The sequence below is a fragment of the Arvicola amphibius genome, chromosome 9, assembly GCF_903992535.2.
Source record: "Arvicola amphibius chromosome 9, mArvAmp1.2, whole genome shotgun sequence".
Taxonomy (NCBI): domain Eukaryota; kingdom Metazoa; phylum Chordata; class Mammalia; order Rodentia; family Cricetidae; genus Arvicola; species Arvicola amphibius.
Genome location: NC_052055.2, coordinates 42646905 through 42663605, shown reverse-complemented (window position 1 = coordinate 42663605; position 16701 = coordinate 42646905). Strand labels below are relative to the sequence as shown.

The 16701-nt window shown below is 50.0% G+C and overlaps 1 protein-coding gene across 1 annotated transcript in view; it reads right to left on the bottom strand.

Moving 5' to 3' along the window:
- The window catches only part of Parvb (parvin beta), an 83521-nt gene extending 67085 nt beyond the window's left edge, over positions 1–16436 (bottom strand). The window contains exon 1 of the mRNA XM_038343478.1: positions 16153–16436. Within this exon, the coding sequence (XP_038199406.1) occupies positions 16153–16267 (115 nt within the window). The 5' untranslated portion in view covers positions 16268–16436. The remainder of the gene's footprint in view (positions 1–16152) is intronic.
- Between the last annotated feature and the right edge of the window lie 265 nt (positions 16437–16701).

The window sequence follows — 16701 nt, the reverse complement described above, 5'->3', positions numbered from 1 at the left end:
TAGGCATTTCTGCTGTGTGGGAAGCAGGAGGCAAAGAAGTGAAAAGAGATACTGGTGTAGTAGGGGCAAGCCTCTGACCAAAACTCTCTGAGGCAGAAGTGAGAAGGTCACGAGTTCAAGACCAGCCTGGGCTATGTGGTGAGGCTACCTCAAAGCACAAAGCACAACAAACAAAACAAACAAAAACACAAGCAATGGGGGGCGGGGGTGAGGCTGAGCCCCACTCAGGTCACTGACCCACCAGGCTGGAGTACATGAGGCCTTTAAGAAGGAAGAATAAGGTGGGGTCATATGAGGTTGTGAGAACTTTTATTTATTTGTTTGTTTGTTTTATTTTTTTAAGACAGGGTTTCTCTGTGTAGTCCTGGCTGTCCTGGAACTTGTTCTGTAGACCAGGTTGGTCTCGAACCCACAGAGTTCCATCTGCCTCTGCCTCCTGAGTGCTGGGATTAAAGGCATGTGTTACCGCTGCCCAGCCAGAACTTCTTTTTAAATACTAGATTAAGAAGAGATGAAACTAGAACTAAGTACCATGGTGGTGCCCGGCTTTTACAAGGATGCTAGAGATGCAAACTCAGATCCTCTTGGTTTGCATGCCAGCATTTCATCCACTGAGTTGTCCCCCACCCCGGCCCTGCACTTTTTGAACTTCTAAGACTATAGATAATACTTACCATGCTTGTAGCAGGTAGGCAGCTCACACAGAGGCCCTAAAACTACTGAAGGCAGTACACAGAAAATACCCAAGCTGGGGGAGAATGTTCAGTTGATACAAGGCTTGTTGTCGGCATGCAAAGCTGAGCTCGGGTCTCCAGTACCCACATAAAAGCTGGGTGCGGACGCTCATACACAACCTCAGTGCTAGGGGCAGAGAGGGGTAAATACTGGGGTTTCCCTGGCTAGCCTGCCTTACCAAAATATCCAGCCACAGATTCAGGGAAAGATTGGCTCAAAAATAAGGTGGAGGGCCTAGAAAGTTGGCCCAGTGGTTAAGAGCACTGAGTGCTCTTCCAGAGGACCCAGGTCTGACTCCTGACACCCACACAGCTGTTAACATTCACCTGTAACTTCAGTCCCAGGGAATCAGATACAATTTTCTGACCTCCGTGAGGACCAACCACACATGTGGTGTAAAGACATATAAGCAGGCAATACACTTATACACTTAAAAATAAGAGCAAATAAATAAATAATGTTCATTTATTTGAAAGCAGTTGAGGAAGATAACTGAAGTTGATCTCTGGCCACACACAGGCGAGTACATCAAACACAAACAGAGAGAGACTCATAGAGACAGAGAGATCAAAAGAGAGAAAGACACAGATACACACACCCAGACTCATGGACACATGGACACACACAAACACAATGAAAAAAGAGAGGGGACTAAATCATGCCTCTGATCTATGGCATCAAAACTGTGGCACAGACCAAGACTCAGCAGCTGACAGTTCAGGGCAGCTGGCCCTCAGCAGGTGTATGTCAATAAAGCTTTATTAGAACAGAGCTAGACTCATTTGTTTCCATACCACCTATGGTTGCCACAGCACGGTTCAGTGCAACAGAGCCAGTTTGCCTTCTGAAGATGAAATATCAATTAACTGTGCCCTTTACAGAAGACCCCAGGTGTAGATAAAGACTGAGAAGTAAAAGGAACCTGGGCTCAAAAACACAGGCCAATGTCTACAACAGTATACATTTAAGAAGGTATAAAACAAGGTGGCCTTGAGATCACCTCTTGATTAACTAACCCCACCATGAGCAAGGATGGCAACCATTCCCACATTGCATAGCTACAGACATCGAGAGACAGGGGATTCAGAAGCAGGCAGGTTCCAGGGGCCTTGTGTGCACCCAAGAAGTCAAAACAGACATGAAAGAGCCCTCAAAGGTCCAATGAGTCCAGCCCAAGGCTGGTTCTTCGTGGGACAGATGGGGAGATTGAATTCCTGCTCTGCCCACTCCCCCAGCTCAGTGGGCACAGACACCAATAGTCTCAGCATGCAGGAGTCTGAGGCAGGAGGACAGGGACATTCAAGGAAAGCCTGGGCTACTTGGTGAGACCCTATCTCAAAACAGTGGGAGGCGGCCAGCTCCGTGGCACAGGGCTCGCCTGACAATGCAGTAGAACTTGGGTTCAATCTCTAGTGTAGAAAAAAAAAATCCGTCCTCCTACACTCAGATGATTAAGCCCCTGAGGAGCTCCTCCCAGGCAACCACCTGCCTCTGCTCACAGAAACAAGGTGCCACTTTGAGTTTGATTTCCAGTTTCTTCTCTGGGACTGTTGTGGGCCCCTAGGGCTCTCTACAACGCGCTCTGTAATGGTGTTTAAAATTAGATGACTCGGACACTAGGAAAATAATAACCGGTAAACAGGGCTACAGTATGGACCCGCGGCCTCGAAGGGCTCTTTACAGCTGGAGGAATCCAATATCTCCCATCGACCACACTGCTGCTTACTCTGCGTGGCCTCCACTGCGGTCACTTGGTGGATATTTTTATGCCTGTTGTTAAAAAGCTTAACCCACGGGGCGGGCGCACGGCCCAGGGTCTCAGTGCTTGGGCAGCCTGCGTGAAGCCCTCTGTTCAGTTCTCAGCCTCCCCCTCAGAAGTGTGGCGCTGGAGCCATAGCCAATCTAATCAGACAGAAGCTAAACCTGAGGGGGCTGGAGAGATGGCTCAGAGGTTAAGTGTACTGCCTACTCTTCCAGATGTCCTGAGTTCAATTCCCAGCAACCACATGGTGGCTCACAAACCATCTGTAATAGTCTGGTGCCCTCCTCTGATATACAAGCATGCAAGCATACAAGCAGGCAGAACACTGTATACATAATAAATAAATAAATTTTTAAAAAGAAGAAGAAGAAGCTAAACCTGAGAAATGGGCTTCCATCTTTGCCTAGCACCTTCCATGGAGGAGGGGCTCGGAGGCTGAGTGTGTCTGTCAAGGCCACTTTCATTTAGATGCTATCACATCTGACACCTCACAGAAGTCTCCCGTGGAGAAAAGCCTCTGTGAGACCTCCAGCAAGAGACTGGGCTTCTCACCTCTCTGAAGGCCTCAGTCTCCCTGTCTATAAAATGGGACTCATTTCAGGCTGAGGAAGGCAACCTAGCACTCAGGGTGCAAGTGTGGCCTGGTGGCTGGGTTCCCATGATAGGAAGTGGTGAGGGTGGGTACAGGGGCAGGTAGGTGCTTAGGATTCCTGAGAACCCCCCCCCCCACACACACACACATCATTAGTTCTCTCCAAGTAGTGAATGGCTGGACTTCTGTTTAGAGTCAGCATCCCACTGGAAGTGAAGGCCAATGGTTCATGAGAAATCATGAGTCACACAGCACACCCGTGACCCCATCTCCTATGGGTGCTTCTCCTATTGGGCTTGGGGAGCACGCAAAGGACATGTGGACCTGATCAGTCTCAATAAATAATATACTGGTTCCAACCAACTCCTGCAGTGAACCCTTCAAAGCCATGGGCCAGGCAGTGCCTGGGCGCTCCTCCCTAGGAGCCCCTTCCACTTGGGGAGTCTCCTCACGTTAATACATCTTTCACGGTGACCTCTCCTTGACCCTGTTTATTTTACTCATCAGGACACTACCGACCTGTGTCAGCTTTGGTGACCATCATTGTCTAGCACCGAGCTCCCTAGGTTGAGGTCACCAAGAACAAGAAAGGCTCCATTGACCCCCCCCCCAAAAAAAAACCCACAGCAGGGGCTGGAGCCATGAGATGGCTCCACAGCTGAGAGCGCTGGCTGCTCTTCCGTAGGAAGGCAGAGGCAGCTGGTTTTCTATGAATGTGAGGCCATGCTATTCTATTTAGTGAGTTCCAGGCCAGCCAAGTCAACACGGGGAGATCCCATCGAAAGGAAGGAAGGAAGGGAGGGAGGGAGGGAGGGAGGGAGGGAGGGAGGAGGAGGGAGGGAAGGAGGGGGAGGAATGAGGAAAGAAAAAGAGAAAAAGAAAGAAGGAAAAGAAGGAAGGAAAGGAAGGAAGGAAGGAAGGAAGGAAGGAAGGAAGGAAATTGGGGATGCAGCCCAGGGACTGGTGCTGGCCTAGCCAGGCTCACTCATGAGCTCTAGAGGCCAGCAGTGGGCGAGTGCAGCAGCCACTGTCGACATTTATTTGATCGTGTGCTGGGTCTGTGGGTTCTGACCACCAACACAGGGTCAGGGAAAGGACATCACATCTGGGGTTTCCCTGTTCTGAGATTCCAGTGTGGAGATCACATGTGCTCAGAGTCTCATACAGAATGAATACAACCATCTGGACAACACCAACCCCGGACTCCAGCCATGGGCGTGATAGTGCAAGTCTGCTATCCCAGCCTGGGAGATGGAGGTGGGGAGGGAGGAGTGAAGAGGGGGCAGGAGGATCACATAACTTGCTGGGCCAGCCTAGCGCAATCACTGAGTTCCAGGAGAACCCTGTCTCTAAAAATAGTGTGTGGCACCTGAGGGACACCACCTGAGGTTGACCTCAGAACACATGTGCCGACATAGGCACGCACGCGCGCGCGCACATACACACACACACACACACACACACACACACACACACACACACCTGGAGAAAGACGCTAGCAAGCCAGGAACTTCATGTCTCTGCACAGTCTGCATTTTATTAGCTCAACTGAGACAGATTTAACTCTTTAAAATTCCCCTACTTAGGGACACAAGTCAGCGACTTTTAGAATATTCTGAGTGTGTGGACCACCAACACCACCATCAACTTAAAAACATTCTCCTCACCCCCAAGCACCCATAGCATTCATCCCCCAGCCCCCAGCCTCCAGGGACCACTTGTCTACCTTTGGGATCTATTAATTTGCCTACTCTGGATTTTCCATCCCATAATATTTGTCCTTTTGTGAATGAGTTCTCAGCGTGTTCCAGATTCACCCATGTTGCAGCATATACCAATGTTCCTTCCCTTTTCACTGCTGTGGACCATTGCATCTTGTTGCTATACCACCTTCTTCTTCCCCATCGTCAGTTAATGGCCCTGGGGTTGTTTCTATTCTGAATAAGGAATACAAATGGAAACCCTATGTTCACATTCCAGTTCTGATCGAGCCAGCTCCCAGCTTTAAAAACTATAGATATAGATATGCATGTTATTTTATATGTATATAATATATAAACATATATAATTATATATTATACATTAATATTTGACTGTAGGATATTGATATGTATTTATAATATGATTATATTGTAATTAATATATTATATTGTTATATATAATATTTATATATAATTTTTAAAAATATATGTATATATTCTTCTTCTCCCAAAAGAGTCTCTCAACAAGAACATTAAAAGTGGCATAAAATCAGATTTCTATGAGAGCAACTAAATAATTGTAGAAATGCATCCTTGCAATGAGGCCCAAGCAAACAAATAAAACAAAAACACCAGCAGCTGCATACAATAAGATTAAAATTCTGTGTGTGCTGCTCCAACAAAATCTCAAATCATTAAAATCTCATTATACTAATAACATGTCTCCTGCATACATTTCGGGACAACATTCTCCCCCTGGCAAAAAGGCTTTCAAACAGCCACACCGGAAGTTAGAAAGTGTCCTTGCTGTCCCCAGGAGAGGTACGTGTTCCCATCTCATCTCTGTAGAAGCCCACACCTGAACCAAGTTACTCTGGGAAAGAGATGACAGACATGAGCCCTGGGTACCCAGCTCCAGTCCCTGCTGGCTCCTCATTCAAGTCTTCCCATTGGAAAGGGCTACCCAAATGCGCCATGCTGGATGGTTCCATTGTACTTTTATTGCTTCCATCCAATGACCAGCCTTTTCCTCGTCTCTGTCATTTCTTCTCTGTCCAATGGGCAGAGTAGGGAGGTGTGGTAAATTGAAAGAAAATGCCCCCTATAGGCTCATAAGGAATGGCACTATTAGGAGTGTGTTCCTGGGAACAGGCTTTGAGGTCTCAGATGCTCAATCTAGGCCTAGTGTGACAGTCTCTTCCTGCTGCCTGCAGATCAAGAGGTAGAACTCTCAGATACCCCTGATGGGGGACTTCAGCCAGTCGCATGCTGCTTAAGGTGTGTCTCCCTGGGGCCACACATAGCCAATAAAAACATCGATGTGCACTTATTTTTCCTCTTTGGTTTCCTGCGCTCCTGGCGTTCGAGGGATCTTTGGTCGTGTAAGTTTTCCCTCAATTATTAAAATCTTTTAAATAGAGCTGGTCTGGTTATTTATTAATCGACCTCACCCCTACACACTCCTCCAGCACCATGTATGCCAGCTTGCTACCATGATTCTTGCCGTGGCGTTAATGGACTAACCACTGAACTGTAAGCCAGCCCACAATTAAATGCTTTCTTTATAAGAGTTGCTGTGGGAAGCAGAGGCAGGCGGATCTCTGTGAGTTCGAGGCCAGCCTGGTCTATAAGAGCTAGTTCCAGGACAGGCTCCAAAGCTACAGAGAAACCCTGTCTCAAAAAAAAAAAAAAAAAAGAGTTGCTGTGGTCATGGTGTCTCTTCACAGCAATAGAAACACTAAGACAAGAGGGGTGGCAATGGGCTGACTGAGGATGACATGCCAACAGAAAGATGTTGGCACCTGTGTGGCTCATGTGACCCCCCCCCCCCCAAGGTCTATGGTAAAATCCACAAGCTGTGGAAACACATAAAGACTCCCTGACCCTCTGCAGGAGGCCAAGGCTGACATTTTCCCCCTCTCTCATCTCTAGATCCAGGCAGCAGTCACTGGCGTCCCATGACTGTGTTGAGAAATTATCAGAGATAAAGACTTAAAACCACACAGACATGCGACCCTGGAGTTCCAGATGTCATAAGTCTGTCTTCAGGGCTAAAGTCCTCGGAAGAAGCACCATGTGGAGTTCTAGCCTCTGCAGCCCCGCACACCCACACCACAGCACAGCAAATCCTCAGCTCTGCTTCCCTCAGCAGCTCCCTCTCTGGCTGCCCTCCCATTCTCCTCCAACAAGAGCCTGTGGGCCTGGGGACAGTGCAGCAGCAGGACACTTGCCTAGCATGTGAGAGGTCCCGGGTTCGATCCACAGTGGTGAAAAAAGAAAGAAGAAAAAGAAGCAAAAGGAAATGGGGTAAGGAGGGAGGAAGGGCCAATGAGGAGGACTCAGCAGGTAGAGGCGACTGCTAGCAAGCCTGACAACACACAGAGACACACACATCCATACATAAATGCACACACAGAGACACACACATACACATATCTATACATAAATGCACACAGACTCACATACATACACACATCCATACATAATGCACACACAGAGACACACAGACACACACTACAAGTATGGATCTCTATAACCCCTCCTTTGAAAGATGATGTTAGTTAAAAAGAAGAGCAAGAGGAGGAGAACAGCAACAAATTAAGATTAGAGCAGATGTCCCTCAAGTCCCATTGATACTAAAATAGTCACCTAAACTACACAGGCTGAGTTTGGAGGCCACTCCATCCGTGTATTCAAAGCTTAGGCCTGGGGGTTCCAGTTCCCTGCAGTAACCCGAGCCTTAGCAGTTGAGCAGGAAACTCTGGGTCACTGAACTAGACAGCTGCTTCAAGAAACCTCTCAACTTAAGCACACGGTGCACACAAGCACTAGGAGATATAAAAATCTCTGCAGCCTCTTTAACTTGTTGATAACTTACTATTAAAGCCTAGATTCTTGAGATGTATGAAGTTTTAAATGAGAAGATGCGTAAAGAGTGACACTTTTTTTTAAAAAAAAAAGAATAAACTCCCAACGGTGGCGCTGCCTGGCCAAGCCCGAATGCAGAATGTGGGCCGGCTGACCAGCAAAGAAGGGTCGAAAAGCAAAGTCAAGGTGGGCATTTCAGAAGCTCTAAGCTTGAAGACCCCTGTGCTCAACAACCAACACACACAAGTCTAAGAAAGAGCCCCAGCCGGCACTCATTCCTTTTCTGCTATTGGCTATGACTGTACCATGGTCAGCTAAGGCTCCCTGGCCTTTCTGGCTGGGCTGACAGCCGCTGCAAAGGCCCAGCATAGGATTCCATAGTATCTGCTGCTATGCCAGCTTGCAAAGGCTCTGGTGAGAGGGCTTCAGGGTCACAGTAGCTGGAGACAATGTGTTCAGCTTTCTCTGTCAATTTGACACACTGTAACTGCCTGGTTAGATTGTCAGTGAGGGAGTCTCTAGATAAGGTTGACCTGTGATTGTGTCTGTGTGGGACTGTCTGTGTTTGGGGACAGTGAGTGCCTGCATGTATTAAGTGTGCTTGGGGCCCTGGGATATCAGAAGAGGGTGTCAGAGCCTCTGGAGCTGGTGTTACAGATGGTTATGAGCAACCATGAGAGTGCAGAGAATCAAACCCAGTCCTCCGAAAGAGCAGCCCATGCTCTTAACCACAGAACCATCACTGCTCTATGCCTGCAGTGTTTTACAACCTGTGGCCATGACCCCTTGGGATTGAAAGACCCTTTCACAGGGGTCACCTAAGATCATCAGAAAACACAAGTATTACATTATGATTCATAACAGTAGCAAAATTACAGTTATGAAGTAGCAATGAAATAATTACACAGTTGAAGTTCCCCACAACTTAAGGAACTGTATGAAAGGGTTGCAGCATTCAAAGGCTGAGAACCACTACTGTAGGGGAGCGTCTTGGTCTCCTTAATTGACGTAGCAGGACTCAGCCTCAGAGTGGGCAGTACCATTTCCTGGCTCAGAGTCTTTGAGGGCCGAGAACTAAGCCCACTAGCATTCTCTCTCTGTTGTTATCTGGGTGTGGCTAGAGCTGCTTCCAGTCCCTTCCTTGACTTCCCAGCAACAACGGCCATAACCCGCGGCTGTGACTGGATCCATGTATTGTGTCTGTCAGGGTGTTTACCAGAGCAACAGGAATGCAGCTAGAACAAAATTAGGGTCCCAACACTTCTCTAGGCAGAGACTTCTTCAGCTGTTCCCAGCATCCAGCCAGCTGCCAGGTAGAGCTCTGAAGGACCAGGATAGAGCAGCCAGAGTCGCTGAAAAGGTGGGAGCCCTGGAAATGGTTTCTGTTCCAGCGAGACTATTCACACAGGTGGGGAGGCACTTGGTTCCCAGCCCCGTTTCTCCCAGGCTCCGACACACCCTCAGAAGTCTGCAATAGAACTAAGTCTGTTCGGAAGCGGAAACCCACTTGACCCCTCGCTCTACCACCAGACCGAAAGGGTCACTTGTCAGCACTCATCATTAAGTGACACTGCTTAGCAGCCACCCTGTGCTGAGAAGGCTTATCGTCAAATCCTATGGAAGATACTGCTCTGGCTTCAGGATGGCAGACACTGAGACTGGTAGAGAGGAAGTCACCCAGCCAGGCTGTAAGCACCTGTATCGTGCACCCCCACAATACTGCCCTTGAGGCCCAACAAGCTGCATCACTACAGACCACCTAGAACCAACTGAGCTGCACAACCCTGGCATCCATCTGCCTCCATTCAACAACATAAGCATGGAGGTGAGATCCCGCAGCCAACACATAAATGGGGGTGTATGGGTCCCCACGAAACAAGCACACTTGGCCAGGGCTGGTGCTACGTGCTCTAGATGCAAATTCCTCCTCAGTCTGTATTTATTCCTAACCAGAAGACCCGCTTTAGAATATGTGTTACTAAGAATTAATGATGCAGAAGCCTGCAATGGATTGCTCATGTCTGCACTCTCTTACCCCAACAGCCATTAGCATAGACAAGATTAACACCATCAAGCCAACTCGAGTTTATATTCCACTTCATACGACTGGGATGTTTTCCAGCCCAAACGTGCTCATTAGGCGTTTACTTTCCTAAAAAGCGAAGCCCACAGCCAATGCAAAGGGAAGAAACTGTCTTCTTCGAGTGCGTTTTTTCTGTGATGAATCACGCATTTGCCGAGAAGAAAATAGCTAGGTACAGGGAGCTGACCTCGGGCAGCCACGGCCGGGCGGAATCAATCAAAAGAGCACTTTAGAACCAGCACGGCAGGTGTTGGCCCACTTACACTGTCTAAACATCCCTTAATTATTCTGAGGACTGGACGGGAGCAACGGGGTGAGCAGCTTCGGAGTGTTCGGTAAACGCTAATTCCACAGAGGTGAGATGGGAATTGAACGCAGAGCGCCTCCAAGGCTCGTTGGGTTGGGTGGATGGTTGACCGGATCCTTCTGAAGAAACCGTGACTGCACTGTGGGAGACTCACGGAGTTAGAAGAGAAGAGAAAGCCTAGCTCAGAAAGGCAGAGACTGAAAGAGGCATCGTTCTCAGGGCCAAGAGGCACCTCTCGCTCTGCGGAAGCTGGATCCAAGAGATCTCAGGAAGCCGCCAAGAAAAGTACCCGCTACAGATGAGGGCACACCCGGGGACCATGGAACGCATGAGAACCCTTGGAGGAAGGCCTGGACTTAATTTTATGATCAGAACAACAATGACGAGAAACCTGATGAGGCCACATGCAGCTCCCATGAAAGCCCCTCATGTCCTCTCAGAGAGATTCTCCAAGTCTCAGGGGAATTGTCGCTCCTGGATCTGGCAACATCAGAGAAACAGGTGACAGACAGCTGGCTGAGAACTGGGGACCTCAGCTCAGAGATGGGGAGGCTGGAGAGTGACGGAGGACACAGGAGCTGAGAGCCCAGACCACCAAACTGGACCTTTCTTCCTGGACCAGGAGCTGCCTCCTCCAGCAAGATGACCTGCTTACTATGTAGGGAAGCAAAGGGATGAGGCTCGACTCCATGGTACCACGAGAGCTTAGCCTTGGCTTCCATCCTCAGTACCCAGGTCCGGGTTTGTAAAAAGGCTCTGTGGACCAGTTTCTCTTCATTGGCAGGGTCTCTAGAGCCTAACAGCCCCTTGTTCCTCTTTCCACTAGAACATTCTAGAAAGCACAGCATACACACCCCATTCCTCACCTGCTGACATCCACCTGCTCCCACCTTTCTTCCTACCCCACCGAGGCTGTGAGACTCCACGTACATCCACGCCCATACCAGCTTCCTCACTGTCCACTCCATACTGCAGCCTGCAGGGCCTTTAATGACTGTCACCCAAATAGGTTGGTCACTCTTGCTAAACCCCAGAACCTGCCTCTGTGGCTGACCATGGCCCCACATGCCATATCACAGCCCAGTCACAAGGCGGCCCCCTGCGACTTCCCCAGAAGGGCCTGGTTGAGGGGTCTTCTCTGGGGATGTCTCCTTTCCTCTAGCTAATTTAGAGTTATTTTTTTGTTCTCAATGGAAGACATGTCCTGGTTAGGTTTCATTGTCAAGTTGACACAACTTGGGAAGAGGGAACCTTCATTGAAGAACTACCTCTATCAGAATGACCCGTGGTCCTGTCTGAGAGAAAGGTCTGGATGGATGATTGACAGGGGAGGGCTAGGGCTCTGGGTAAGCTAGCTGACCAAGAGCCAGCAAGTGAGCCAATAAGCGAAGCTCCTCTGTGGCTTCTGCTTTAGTTCTTGCCCCAACTTCTGTCAACGATGATGCACTATGACCGGGACGTATAAGCCAGATAAACCCTTTCCTCCCTCAAGATGCTTTTGGTCAGGGCTTTAACACAGTAACAGAGAAGCAAACTAGACTAGGCCACTAGCTCCAGCTGAAATCCAAACCCCTCATATCTAGCAGTGTATCCCCAAGATCTCCACAATTAGTCACCCCTCCCTGACCAGGCCTTGCTATCCTAAGTATGGGGCTGAGCCAGGTTGGCTCCTGAGGTCCCCAGTATACAGCCAGCTGTCTGTCACCTGCTTCCTGATACATTCAGGTCTAGGAGCAATGCTCTCTCTAGGGTCTGGGCCTCAGGGGACACCAGCTTCCCCTCCCTTTCTTCTACTCGGACCCACTGGGATGTGGGAGAATTTGGTCACATTTCCTTTCTTTCATGGCACTGAGTAATTTCAGAAGTGTGTGGCTGGGGCCGCAGTTCCGTGGGTGCAATGCCCGCCCACTTGTCCAGCATGCACAAGGCAGAGGGTTGGATTCTCAGCGCCATGGGAGCCCCGCACAGTGGCCCAATGACCACAAGGAGGAAACTTAGTTGTGAGTGAAGGGAGCCAGTACGAAAAGCCTCATGCACTTGGATTCCACTCATGATTCTAGGAAAGACAAAATGTGGAGGTTGTTTAGAAAAAAAAATTCAAGAATTTAGGGGCCTTGGGGAAAGGAGGGTCAGACAAGCAGTGCAGAGAGGAAAGGGTCTTGGGACAGTGGCATTGTCAGGTAACCAGGCAGCAGGGCTCCTTCATCCCACACTGTCCCAGCACTCAGGATGAGAGCAGCCTCACTGTGGGCTTCGAGACAGAAGCTTAAGTTGGTTTAGGTCTGAGATGAAGTTTCACACTGCCTGGAAGAACTGAGGGGGTTGGGGGTGGGGTGCACACTTCAGGCTTTAGTCCATTCTTCTAGGAATCAAAAGTGCATGCAGACAGATAGACAGACAGACAGACAGATAGTTGCCTGATACACAGATTGACAGATGATATAGATAACTGATAAAGTAGAGAGTTGAGAGATGATAGATTGTCTAACCGTAAAGTATTAATGTGTCATACATTACATATGTGTGTCTTAAGGCAGCTGGGGACAAGAAACCTCTTGCCTAGTCCACTCATGGTCTGGTGGCCCCGGGCTCTCTGAGAAACCCCAACACTGGTCCCTGGGGAGTGGTATGTGCCGTTAGATGACTGTCCCAGAAACAGAAGGGCCTCTTGGGGAGCTGAACCTTAAGTTGTCCCTTATCACTACAGGACAGCTGTGTCTCGGATCTAAACAGCTGCAGTTACCGTCCCGGCTCCATCCTTGGACCTCTGGGCCTTCCCTCCTGCAGTCACAGGGGACCCTGTGTGGGACATCTTTCTTCCGTACCTACCCTCCTCCATACCCTGACCTCCAGAGGTTGTAAGCTGCCTCCTGACCTCTCAGGACACAGACTCAGGTTCCCCATGGGGAAGCCCGAGTGTTGTAGGCGTTCCCTTCCGTTTTCCAATGTGCACAGTTAGTCACACTTCCCTTTTGTGACCAGGCCACCCCGTGCAACTATAGTGCCTCCACTGGACTGAATCACGCCCTGCTCATTCTTAAACATTTCCTGTGCTGGGCACCCTAGCAAGCCCCACCTCCTACCCCTATCTCCTAGAACGTGACAGAACATGTGTCCCCTCTTTGCTACTCTGCCAGGCCGGGTGGAGTTAAATGTCCATATGTCCCCAAACCTTGAACTTCGCCAGCCATCCCCTCCCTACTTCTGAGGTCCTCAACTCAGGAAATGTCCAGAGTCCACCCTGGATGTTCTGACGAAAGAGAAGAAACAGTGTTTGGCTGTCAGGCTGGAAAGCCCCCATGCCCTCCCCCGGTCATTCCCTAGCAGGCATCCATGCATAAGCTCCCACGGCCCAAAGTCGAGGCTAAGAGCAGTCAGGAGGGCCAGTTGCCAAGGCAACAGGTCTGCAGAAATACTGGCAGCTCTCAACGCTCAATTATTCAAGACCTCATTACACAGTCTTCACATTGGCCCCTCCGTTCCTTCTCTACTCCCCAGAGGACCACATGGAAGCCATTCAGCCTTTCCAAGGCTGGTCTTTCCCTCCATTCTTGCCTCAGAAACCAGTTGGGGTTTGTGGCTTTCTGGTTATAGGGGGGACAGGTATTCCAACCTTGAGAACCAAGGCAGGATGGCAACACTAGCAGAAGCAGCAAGCAGAAGGAGGTGCTGCTGGGGTTCTGGGTGCATTTAAACTGGGCCAGACTGGTCCTCTGTCTTCAGAACACATATGATCTCATACAAGCAAGCTGAGAAGCACCTAGGTAGGATCGGAAACTGAGGCCAGCTCATTATTTGACTTGTGCATCCCTCGTGTTTCGATAATGTTAAGCACTACCTCGGAAAAGTTGTAAGGGGCAGGGAAGAGGCAGCTCAGTCGGCAGAGTGCTTGCTTGCGCAAGGACTGGACTTCCATCCCCAGCACTGATGGTTTTTAAAAAGCCAAAAGCCAAGTGTTGCTCACCTGTAATTGCAAGTCAGAAGAGGTAAAGACAGAGGACCTTGGGGTTTGCTGGTCCACGTCAAAGAGCTCCAGCTTCAGTGAGAGACCTTGCCTCAAAAAACAAGGTGGAGCCAAGCGCAGTAGCACATGCCTTGAATCCCAGCACTCAGAAGGCAAGACCAGGTTCGTCTTGTTTCAAGCCAGCCTGGTCTATACAACAAGTTCTAGGCTAGCCAGGGTAGACAGACAGACAGACAGACAGACAGAGATAGAGAGAGAGATGGATGGACTTATGGATGATAGGTAGATAATGAAGAACATTGAAAAAGATACCCAGCATGACCTCCAGCCTGTACATATTATGTGCACACACATAGAATACACAGAAACTATAACCATTCACACCCTTATGCGGGTTTTTCTATAAAAGATTTTTTTTGTTAGGTTTCATCCCCAATATCACCATGCCCGTTCCTGGGCCCTCTGACAATTACAGCTTAGGATCATGGGACTTCCCATCGACTTCCACATTATGACATCAATTCCCAGGGCCCTGAAGGATTGAGCCTCCCCTCTACTTTTGAAGGTCAGGACAGTACATCAGATTCACAGAGACGGTAAGCCACGAGCGGGTGGCAACATACCTGCAGTTCCCAATAATACGGGAAGGCTGAGGCAGGAGGGAGGATCACCTAAATCCAGGACTTTGAGTCCAGACTTGGTGACGTAGCATAACCACAACTCAAACAAACAAACAAAAACCAGACAATGGAATGAATAAAGGTCCATCCTGGTCCCAGCATGTGAGATGAAGAGAACAGACTTCTAGGCAGGATCACAATAATTATACTATATCAGCCAGGCCAGGGAGACAACCGTACATCTCATTTAGAAGACCTGATAGAAAAGAATGCAATGCAGGTCGACCTGGAGGGTCTGCAATGCTATAATGGGGCAGAGAGAGAGAGAGAGAGAGAGAGAGAGAGAGAGAGAGAGAGAGAGAGAGAGAGAGAGACCAGGACTTCATGCCCTCAGGGAACTAGACAATCTAGTTTGATAACGGGCTCTGTGGGGTTGAAGACCTGGAGAGGCAAGTCTGGGCAGGGTGTGGGAGCCACAGGATCTTCATGGGTTCTGTCAAAGTGTAAGTAGTACCACACTTCCAGACAACAGTTCCCTACGTGCCTTGCCTTTCAAGATGCCTTGAAAGGCCAGAGTGAGCCTACCCATAATTTACGGCCTGAAGGCTCCTTTAAGTGTAAATACATCACCCTGTCCTTTGGGGCCGTGGGGTGATTGTTAGTCAGCCTCCTGGTACTATCTTATCCCTGAAGGTTCAGAAAGGCTTTCTAGGAGCCAGCTTGCCTCCTGCAGCTGGAGGAGACCCTCTGGGCAGCCTAACAGAAGAACCCTAGGCGGCTAATCCCCAGGAAGTCTGGCCCTAGGGTTTCCTTCTACCTGCCTTTTCTTTCAGCAAGCCCCTCCCTTTCCTGGTGAGCGCCAGGAACCTCAGCCCAAGGGCAAGAGCCTCCAGGCCAAAACAATAGAGGTCGAAAAGTCTCGCCCGGGGAGGGCTAGGAACTGCGGGATGCTTAAGGCACTGGCCAGGGAGCCAAAGTTGCGTCCCTTGAAATTCTGTTTTTTAAAAGTTTAAAAAGTAAAAAAAGAAAAAAGAAAAAAGTTTTAAAAGTAAAAGGATGTTGTTCTCAAATTACTTTTCTGCGCAAGGGGTATGATTGGGGGGCCGGGGGTGGGGGGCTCGTGGCCTGGTTCCAGGCTTCCCAGGCTCCTGGCCTGTGTATCTTATGCCCTTTCACTGACTCCTAGTTTGGGGACTAAGCCACGCGTGCGGGCATCAAGCAGTCAGCAGCCCGTTCTCATTACGCATGTGTCCAATCACTGCGACGAGAATGTCACACGACAAGGGTGGACACGGGAACCATAGCTTGCTCGGGTCTGTGTCCAGAGCAGGACTAACGTCCTGGGCACCAGGCCAGCTCTGCAAAGGTCGCAGGGACAGAGACAGGGACCGGCCTGTCGCAGAGGTTGCGGACAGTGCAGCCTAGCCTAGCATTGGCGCCGCCAGGGAGAGTAGAGAGCGGACACCCGAGGGACAGAGCTGGCAGCCGGCTGGCGCCAAGAGAACACGGGGGCGCACTCACCCTCCCTGGTCTTCTTCTTCCTCGCTAGTGTGCCGCCCAACTTGCCCAGGAAAGATTCGTCCTTCTTCATCTTGGGGGCCCGTGGGGTGGGCGATCGTGGTGGCGCGGAGGACATATGGGAGTGCGCGCCACCCACCGCCGGCCGGGGAGTGGCCAGGAGGGCGCGGCCGCGGCTTCCCCGCCCCTGCCTACTGACCTCGAGGTCCCGCTGCCACAACTGAGCTCCCCCTGAGCTCCCGCTCACAACGCAGCCGAACCCTGAGCGTGGTGCCAGGCACCACCGACCCTCTTTTGTGCGGGCCTCAGCGTGCTGGAAGCCCAGAATCAATTAGTCCCACAAATGTGTAAAGTCAGCTGTTGAGTCTCGGCCAGGATCCCGGCATCCCTTATTGGGTCGATGCTTGGGGTGTAATGGGTGCCCTTGTGGGACAGTGGCCTCACACACAGTGACCCTTCCCTCAAGGCAAGCTCAGCCAAAGACTTCCATGGGAGCCATCTACCAGCTCACGGGGGGCGGGGGGGGGGGGTCAGGAAGGGCACCTGGAGGAA